This window comes from Egretta garzetta, unplaced genomic scaffold (assembly GCF_000687185.1).
Source record: "Egretta garzetta isolate BGI_Z169 unplaced genomic scaffold, ASM68718v1 scaffold244, whole genome shotgun sequence".
NCBI classification, from domain to species: domain Eukaryota; kingdom Metazoa; phylum Chordata; class Aves; order Pelecaniformes; family Ardeidae; genus Egretta; species Egretta garzetta.
Window position 1 is genome coordinate 319,636 of NW_009259532.1, and position 10,499 is coordinate 330,134.

Genomic DNA, 10,499 nt, shown 5'->3' on the forward strand with positions numbered 1-10,499 from the left:
CTTACTTTCAGAGCCATATACGACATTATCCTTTACCATTTCAGCAGCGTCCAAATTACTGCGGGGATTTATCATTCTGATCTTTCATGACACTGATACCAATTAAAAAAGCAAACAAGACTGTCAATTACAGAGGCCCTATTAAATCCTGGGGCTGGTATGCCTACAGGTTTGCAGAAGGCTCAGGGTGAACTGCGGATCCAGCCCTTCCTTACTATCCTGCCCTCCTTGCACTTGAGCTAACCACACCAAGAGTCTGAGCTCTGTCACTTGAGGGACTTCCTTCTCCTTCCCTGCAACAGTGGCTAAAAGCAGAGCTAATTGCAATGGGCCCTACTCTTCTATGGTATCCTTGAGGTGTTTGGGATCTGTGCTCCAGAACAACCCATCACCCACCTATTTCTCTCCAGTAACCACAAATCTTCTGTTGTAAAGGTAGATGGAATGAGGAAAGCAAAGGGCTGAGCTAGGGCTTAGCAATAACAGCTTGTGGGAACTAAAAAACCCACATCAGATATTAGCTTGCAGTGGGATGGGTGTCTATCTGGTAACACTGGTGTCATTTGGTTCTGCATACACTTAAAAGCGTGATAGTATCCACACAGCTCTCATTGCTACTTCAGCCATGCCTGTCCCAGCTGCAGACTTCTGCTTTAAAGTCCTGCACTTCCAGATTTATCCTCACCACTGCAGCAGATGGACCACATCTGGGTTTTAGTACTGAAACAGCGATACTTCAGCTGTGCATTGCACAAACTTCTCCACAACTAATGACATCCAGCTTGCACACAGAACTGAAGATGGGAGGGCAGAATCCAAACAAAGATGATCACGACTGCCTCAGTGCATACTGAAAAACGGAAGGTACACAATGTGTGGTGAGGTACAACATGGAAGAGGTTTTTTTGCTTGCTTTTAATATAACAGTTCTAAAGTTCTTGCAGTCAGTGGAAGCCTCCCCATTGATTACAGTGCTATTTGGAAAATAAGCGTTAGGATAAAACAGTGCACCCATGAAATTTGCTAGAAGATATTATAATAAGAGATGCTTATTGCAGGCTCAAGGCAGTATAAAGACATGATATAAAGGGACATAGGAAGATCTGAAATGTGAACAAGGATGACACTTGTCCAGGTTAACAATGTTCGTTAAATAGGGGGGATATAGTTTGTGGTATGTGAAAAATGGGCTTATAGCAATGTTGAAAGACATAACAGCAGACCGTAAATTAGACAGGCATTTGTGATCTGACACAGCAGCAAAAAAAACCCCAAACACAACTCAGATGTGTGCACTGAAGCACCATGGTGCAAAGAATCTCTTGAGAATCTGGAGTGATTTTATCTGAAAAATGGTATTCAATTATAAGCTTATTACAAAAGTGGAAGATCTTCAGTGAAGAAAAATGTCTTTAGGGCTAGAGAGATCAATGGATTACAAAAGCTAAAGGCATACACAGTCATTGCAGTAGTTGTGAAGGGCCGCATGGGAATATTCAAGTGTTATGAACAGTGTATTTAAGCGTTATAAACACTAAGGGGTGGGAATGATTTAGTTTGCTTTAGAAAACTAAGACAAGAAAAACATATGCTGAACCTTCAAAATCAACATGGCTAGCTTGACAACCTCTACAGAATAAATATTTCTACTTTAAGCCTTATCCTGCCAAGAATTTTCTGTTTGTGCTGTCCATTGTTTGTGCTGTGATTGATTCTACCCAGTCAAGGGTCTAAAACTGCTGCATGGACTATACTTCTTTTGCAGGACTGAGGTCCAAACCTAGCTTTTGTTGCACCAATATCCCCCACTGACTGATTTCTTCAGAAATCCTTCAGTGGGTGATCATTACTGGCTTCCTTATCAGTCTGGGCTATATAGTGATATGGGCCCTCCATGGACAGCACAGAGGCAGTTTTATCCACGGGCATAAGGACCCTGGAAACCACTGAGATGGCATGAGGCTGCTATACTCCCTGTCTGCATTATTTCCCTCTCCTGGTGTTCAAGATGACGGCTGAAGTGGAAAGCACTCTTCCACGCGTTCACCTAGGAAGAGGTTCATAATACCATAGCTGTTATTTTATGGAGAAATATTGAAAGAAAATCGAATTCTTTTGGCACACAGTAAACACCTCTGCCACATATTAAAGATGTTTAAGGAAATGAACTGTCAACCTACAGGCTTCTTCACCATGACTTCCCTAAAAGACCATAAAGCACACCACCACTGCACTAACCCCTCTACAGAAGCTTTTTGGTGCGTTGCTACTAACAATCTTAACACCACACAAATGACAGAGGTGAGCCTTGGAAGGGGTGAAAGGGAGAATGGGTCAGAAGCCATATGTGTTTGGGAATATTCAGAGACCCTTGCATTTAAGTGTTGACTGTATCTACTTGTAAAGGGGTGAGACAGAGGGAAAAGCTAACTGTGTTCATGTCACACCTGGTGGGTCTGGAAACCGCGTATCCTGGTTTCGCCTGGCTGATGTGGTTCACCAAATACAGAACTGGGAAAGGCAAAAGTTACTCTGCCTGAAATAGAGAAGTGACTCACACTGGATCCAAAAGCAGCCAGGTGAAGGCAAGCCAGGTTGGAACAAAGAACTGATATCACTGCACTAATATATCTGCCAAGGCCTGTGACACCTAATACCCTCTTCTATTCAGCATTTGTGCAGGCTTTCTATTGTTTGTTTGGGGGGGGTGTGGTGGTTTGGTTTTTTTATGACAGGTTTGCTCCTCTGACACTTTTTGTTCCTGAAATAAATAGTGCTGTGCTTAGTGAAAGCTGTCTGGCCACTGGGCACCTCTGTTGATGTTTTACAGAGAGAGCAGAACTGCAGGTGTCGAACAAAACATAACTTGCTGAGGTGATTGCAGCCAGCCACGGCCACCATCCCCAGCCTGGCAAGAGACCCAACTACAAGATGGCCTACTAAGGAGAAGCCCTAAGATCACAGTGAGATTCTCTTCCAAAGGCCGTAAAAGGACTAGGAGATGGGCAACCCCAGGACACAACAAATCCAAAGATCAACAAAATTCATTCTAAGCAGGCACAATGTGAAGAGTTTTTGGGATTGGGGTTTTTTTGTGTGTGGTTTTTTTTTTGTTTGTTTGGTTGGTTGGTTTTTTGTTTTGTTTTTTTTTTTTTAGGGAGTGTCTGAATCTGGGATGAGAGCTGTAATGTGAGGACCCTCAACTCTTAGCCTTATATGCACATTACTGTTTCTAACATTTTCCATCTCTGCTGGAAACGTGTGACACTTTCTGCTTGTATGCATTGGCATTGGATGTTTGGTAAAATTGCTGTACAAACAAGTTCCAATCCAAGCTTGATGGCAGGAAAAATGTAGATCTTTCTACTTGCCTCAGTGGGCAATACAGCAACACAAGGCCCTCTAAGCCCAAAATCAACCTGGAAAGTGTTTAAACAAGTGTTTAAATGTCTATTAACCAATAGCGTTAAAACTTAGATTTGTCAGAATATGGGAGAGAAATAACATCAAAGGCTGAAACAGAAGAGGAAAGCATGCTGGTTTAAAGCTAAGCTTCAGTCACTAATTAGGTCAAGACATTCCTACTTATATAAATTTGAGAGGAACTACTCTGTCAAAAGCCAAATATGGACAAGAAACTGGACTGTACAAAATTTGCGTATGAAGAAAGTTTTAATAAATATCCTTTAATAATGTTTTGCTTTCTCATAAGGAAACGCTGCAAGAAAAAAGCCTACTGTGTATGGATAAGAGTATGTTAGCCCTGATAAATTCCCAACATCAGCATGCACAGACACTGGAGCACAAAACTTTCAAAAGTCTGGTTTAAACATTTCTCATTAGCTACTCTACGTCAGATATGGAGATGATGACAGAAGTGAAATCTAGTAGCAGCTAAAATGCTACTGCAGTAATTATAAGATAGCTCTTTATCTACAGGCAGCTGCCAGCAGTCCATATTAATTTGTCTAAGAGGCTTCATGCTGTGGCAAATAGTAATAGTAAAAGAGATAAAGGAGAAAGAGAAAACTTTTGAGATAAATAACTGCAAATATTCCATCTGTCTCACAGTAGCTGCTAAGCGAGACTTTTTAAAAAAAAATACAAACACGCTATCTTCATTATTCATAACTTTGTTTTGGTTTAATTTTTTTTCCAGTGAGCATTTTCTTTACACATAGCTTTTCTCCAAAGAAAACCCAAATTCCAGATATTTTAAGATAGCAACAGAGCTGCGTTATGTTCTAATTTCTCAGAGAACTTTTTGAGTGCTTACATGTATTTTTGATTGTGGATATTCTGAAAGATTGCTGATGTTCATAATACTATAGTTCTCAAGGGAAGGCAAATGCACATCTCCAGTGTGTTGCTACACAATTTAGAGGTTCCTCTGCATAGCTCAGAGCTGATATGTAGTATATATAAGGGGAAGCTGGAACATCTCCAGAGTGAAATGTAATTCTTACTCCTGAAGGCACAGTATATCTTAAACACCCAGAAAGGCTTGTTCTTCCAATTCCCCTATTTTTTATAAACTTACCATGGCTAATCTTAAAATGCAGTGAAGTAACAACATCTATATTTCAACAGAGTCAACATTTACTATTCTCCCTTCAACTAAGGAGTTTTTCTACAGTCCTTCCTCAAAGTCATGTAGGTGTGCAGGGATGTCTTCATGCAGCTACAGGGTGGATATACTTAACACTATTTTTGCCATGAGGCACACTACCACCATTTTTTGCACTGTTTTACAAGAGATTGACTGGTCATCCAGTCCATTTGCAAGACCATGAGCAAAAGTTAGCTTTAATAATCAATTCTAAATCCAGCTTTTACCTGCTTCTGCAAAGACTGTTTCCCAGTTGGCCACCCTTAGGAACAGGCACATGGATTGAAGAGGAGAAAAACAGATACCTTGTGATAAAATGAGCTGTGGCTCCTTCACATGAGAAGCAAGCAGCCAGAATTTCCATACAGGGAGGACTCCCTTAACTCCTCTTCCAGGCTGCTTTAACCTTTGAATAGCATCCCAAAACACCCTATTGGATGAAAACATATGAGCTACACGACTTCTGCTCTTTTTCTTTTGGAAGCCTTTTATATATCATTTTTATTTCCCCAGAATTGGAACATCTCTGTTCTGAAGCCTGCAGTTTATTGGGTATCATCAACATTTTAGTGATGGTGGTGAGAACAGACTAAGTTTTATGCATGTCAAAACCAACACTCATATAAAATTACTTGGAGATATTTCCTATAATACTACAATGGCAATGATTAAACTCCTCTAAGGTGAGGACTGCCTCCTGTTCTGCTATTGTATACTTCCTTCCTGGAATACCCAGGAGCTCCCAGAAGACAAATAACAAATACCAACTCTAATGCTTCCACACAGAGTTTCAAAGAAAATCCACAACACACATGTCCCCAAGGATGCAAATAACTTCTCATTGTTCTCATGACTCACCACAATATTAAATATTGCTACATTCAAACCTTTCAGTTCAAATTTCACTAACCCAAACAATCACAAAAAAGATTGGGCTGTATCTGCAAGCTGGATTTGAGACACACTAGAAAGACCAGCAGCAATGCAACAGTTAACAGTGTTGCCATGCAAGTGGTAATAATAGGCTTCAACACTAATCCTCTATTGAGCAGACTGAGAAAAGCTCATAGTTTCTTTGGTTCTCTTGTTCCAGTCTGGCTGCTAATTCATAACATAGTCATATATCAGTTTACATTGTGAAGGTCATAGCCACAAGGCTGGGAACATTCCCTCTCTAAACAGGACTTCAAGCTCATAAAATCTGTGCAAATGCATACACAAATCTAAGCCATTGGGGATGTCTGGATCTCCCATCCCTATGGATTGGTCACAAACATTGACCACAGGATGCATCAGCAATTTATTTCAGGTCAGAAGCATGCTTTTGTAATGACCCTTCCAATTGTCCCCACTTTTTCACTGCAAGACTGTGTGGTGATCTTTGGGTGCATGACCCCAGTTCTGTCCTGGTGAAGCAAAACTGAACGATGCTCTACAAGCGACTCAAGGGCATTCAGTCTGCCAGACTGTGACTGTTCTAAAGCCAAGCCCCCGAAATGGATTCAGCATATGTTTGTTTCTACAGACCCATTCCTACTTTGTCAATGGAGATAGAGCCGCAGTACTACTTGCCTTCCTAGATTCCAAGTGTTTTCCACGTGAAACTAACACCAAAACCCAAGTGATCTTCAGCTGCCCATGTTCCTTCTTTAAGGGAACCAAAACACCAAAGCTCACCTTAAATCATGTTTTGGGAGGGGAGGAGTGGGAAGAGGAGAAAGGAAGAGAAAAAAGGAATGAGGGGTGCTGCTGCCTCCTATTTCCTTGGTTACTTAGAACCTGAAAGGCTGGTGACAAAATACCTTCAAAACACCAAGGGTCAGCTATTGGTTTCTTGGGGACTGGACACTATTCATTTTTCATTTGGCAGCAGTATGCCTTGGAATGAGCCATTGACTATCACCATTAACACCAGGCATTCAGCCAGTGGGGCTGCACTTCTAATGTACTGGGGTGTCTGGAGCAACATCCTGTTTGATATGGTAAATTAAGCAGGGGTAGCAGGGTGGATTTTTCTTTTGCCCAGTTAAACCTCTATGTATTCAGGTTGCCTACCAAAAAAAAAAAAAAAAAAAATTGGAATGTGTCTTCACAGCCCTTAATACCATGTCTGAGCTACAAAACCTGGCCAAACAAGTTCATTCAGTGTGAAACACCTCTATGCACTTTCTGTTGACTCCAGAACACCAGAAGGAACGCTTTGCCTCTTGTTCCTAAAGCCATACAGTCCTTCATGAGTTGCCCACGCTACCGCAGAATAGACTTAATAATATTTCTAGTGCCTAGCACTGAGGGCTGCTGCGTCTTCTCATCCGTTCCAGTTAAAATACTCAACTGCAAGCTTAACTGTAAACACAAGTAATACTGTTAAGGCCAACAAACGAGACTGCTTTCAGAGCATCTGTTTTAAATGCAGTCTCTGTTTTTTTCCTAAAAGATTTTAAATTTCAGAAGCCTACTTTTATTTTCAAAGCAGGTTATTTGATGAGGTTACTCACTGGAACAAGTACCACAGCCTGGCTTACTCCTTTCCCTCCTTGTCCTCATTAGCCACCCTCATGTTCCCCTTCTTCCAGTCTCTCCAACACCCTGAACTCATTTTCCACCACTTAACACTGTGCCGCCAGGATTCCTCTACATGCTCAGACCTCCCATCCAGTACCTTCTCACCCTGCCTACATTGCCAACATCTGTGTTTCCAACATCCTCAGCACATGATTCCAAGCCTTCTGGTTTTATCCACTAAATCACTTAACACCATAGCTCCCTACTATGCTCCCTATGATTGCTCCAAAAGTCTGACTCACAACATCATATGCTTTACCTGGTTTTGGTTTGCTATCTGGGCAAGACGAAGCAGTGCTATTGGAAATAAAATACCTGCTTAGTGCTAGGCACACTCATCTAAACAGATAAGGGACACGTTTTACCAACATTTCCCTTTGCGTGGGCGCCAATTTGAGTCTGTCATCTTCACCAAGTCACTGGTTTTCAGGAAACATTTAAGAACTTCATATTTTTAAGGCTTCTAATCCATTGTGGAGTATGTCCGAAACTGCTCTACTATGTTCAAAACTTACCAGAGGGCAAAGAGTTAATACAGATTTCAGTCTAGGCAGCAGGACTATTTCCATAGGAACCAAACCAGGTTAAAAAAACCCACTAATTTTATACTGAAGTGAAACAATCAGGTAAAAGTAGATTGAAACAATTTCTTATTACTCTTATGTGGGGCTGGATTTACTAGATGGAGATGCCAAAAATGTGCTAATATACATGACTGAATACAGCTTCCAATACACCAAAAAAAAGAAAGGGAAAAACTTTCTGGGACAACTCCAGACTGCCTCACTCTATAATTACTGTTCATATCAAAATATCCTTTGGCTATATAGAAAAATGCATTCTCTTTCACGAGGTTTTTAAATGATTCATATTCTTGACTTGTAAACCTCTCATCTGTCACAGATTACCCATGGACTCACAAGAGGAAACCCTGAAAATTTTCCCAAAATCCAAATGGCTTAAAATGAAAATACCGTGAAATTTCAAGAAACAGTCAACAGAAAGCCTTCTCATATCTCTGCTGAAGTAAAAGTGAGCACCAGGACTGCAACCAGCAATTCAGGAGCAGAAAAAAAACTTGTAATATATAAACCCGCTTAAAGACTACACTCAGTGGAGCTGTATCAGCTCATTACTACCATTAGCCCATATTACCCCAATGCTTACAACTGAAAAAAAAAACCAGCAAGAAACCCAAAGGGGAAGGGGTAAGGGGGACCTACCTATGAGATACATGCCAATCCAGTCCCCTGCATCCACTTCCTCCTTTATATCCCAGTATATCACTAGGTCCTGTGAATGCCCAATGGAGTAGTAGGAGCTGCTGACCATCAGCGTAGACCGGCTGTCTGAAGTGACAAGATCTGTGTCACTGGTAGACCTAGGAATGGTGACCGTCTCATGGGAGTTGTTCCTGATGTCCATGTTATGGAACTGGTCAGGGTTATAGCTGTATCTGAGAGGCTCTTTGCACCGGCGCCGATTTTGTGAGTTCCTAGATGGAGACGCCATGGCTGCCAGGCCCAGGAACCTGTTTTGGTACAGATTCTGCAAAGAAAAAAAGGATAGTATTTACAGTATTATTCATTTTTCATTGATGTCAAAGCAGTGCATCAGAATGAGAAAGTAGCAGATCTTTTTCCATTTGGCATTGCAAAAAAAAAAAAAAGGCGGCATGAAAAGGCGTAGCAGGAAACATTGTGCTAAATCAACTCCTACTCTGTAATTCTTACCATGAAAACAAGTGTAAGAGCAAGCCTTGCACCACCAAGCTCAGCCACAACTGGCAGCATGTGAGGAAATTAATAATAGCTGGCTTCCTCCACGTTAATGCACACATCCAGACACAAACATCACGACTATCAAACTGGTCGAGCGCCATTCTCTTTTAACATCAGGAGATAGTCTTCCTACTTTTGACACCCAGAGTGAAGTCATCTCCCCGGTAATTCTTGTTACATTCGCAGAGAAATCTTTCTTAAAGCGCAGTTGCCGCAGAGACCATATCCCATCTGGGGAGAATGGTTAGCAATGAGTAAGAGCTCTTCCTCCCTGCTGGAGATCTGAAGAGTAAGAGCCATGAAAATGGAGTTTTCCCTGTTACCAAAATAGAGATGTCTTCACTGAGGTGTAAATACAAACTAAGTGCTGCAGTGTCTCTCAGTACAGCTGATAGCTTCCGATGCTATTGCTCTGCTCTGCTTTTTGCAGTAGACTGTGAGATATTATGCACACCTGCTCTGGTAGAAATTTGGGAATGCACTAGGCAACTAATGGGAATCAAGAAGGTTACTGCTGAGTAGTCATCGCCCTGGCAGTTAAAGAAATATTTGAACTCCAGCCTACCCTCCTTCCTCAAGGCAAGCTGAGTGACTTGCACAAAGTGTATTGTGGCACATGAGTTAAGAGCTCTTGTGAGAGCTGGCAGATGGAGAACACTTAAGTTATGACTGGGTTAAATTGTGCTGTAAAGACATACTCTGATACTGATCAAAATACTGGTTATTCCTTACTTCTGTGCTGTTTGTTTTCTCCATTTTCCTTGCCAGCTTTTCCTCTTCTCTCCCTGCAGCTCTGCTATTTCAATCACTCAGCTTTTCATTATTCATTAGCCTTCCATTATCCGTCTGTTGCCAACCATGCTGTCAAGTCTGTTAGATACAAAACCAGACAGCTTTCCAGTACGCTATGAAATGCTTTTCACATGATCAGAAGTCAAATAATCCTTCTGAACTCAAACAAATTAAGTGGAAGAAAAATCATAGCTCTTTTGTCCAGTCAAGCAGTTATTTAACCCTGGCTTTATTAAGACTATCGTAGCACAGAAGAATAGTAAATCCTGAAAAAATAAAGATTTTGTTTACTAATACCAATTTTTGTGGAATAATTAAGAGACCTATTACAGAGTGCTAGGATTCTGTTGCACAAAAACTGCACAGAGAACAAAAAATTCAGCTATCATGTTTGTACTCCTAGGATATGCTGTCACTTTGCAGACAGCAACCTACGATCCTTACAATCCGTTGACCCAAATCCTCACTTACTGCATTAAACAGGGTTTATAAGCAAAAATAGCTCCAGCGGGAATGCCACACCTTATAGTAAGTGCTGGCAAGATGGAAGCTAATAATGCAAAAGGCCACACTAGAGATACAGGAATAGGTGGAAGGAAGCATATGGGGGAACAAAGTACACGGTATTGCATTTGCTATGCATCTAATCATGCCTTCCCTGCTTTTTTTCTAACAGTTACATTTATTCGCTCTTTGAAAAGAGAGTTCACATCATAATAAAAAGACAGATACTCCCTGTAAACAGAAAAAGC

General features: G+C 41.1%; 1 protein-coding gene across 2 annotated transcripts in view; it reads right to left on the reverse strand.

Annotated features, from left to right (window-relative positions):
* Positions 1–8,725, reverse strand: part of HECW1 (HECT, C2 and WW domain containing E3 ubiquitin protein ligase 1) — a 177,320-nt gene extending 168,595 nt beyond the window's left edge. For both annotated transcript variants that reach the window (XM_009637624.2, XM_009637623.2), the window contains exon 1: positions 8,398–8,725. In XM_009637624.2, coding sequence (XP_009635919.1) covers positions 8,398–8,686 — 289 coding nt within the window. In that variant the 5' untranslated portion in view covers positions 8,687–8,725. The remainder of the gene's footprint in view (positions 1–8,397) is intronic.
* Between the last annotated feature and the right edge of the window lie 1,774 nt (positions 8,726–10,499).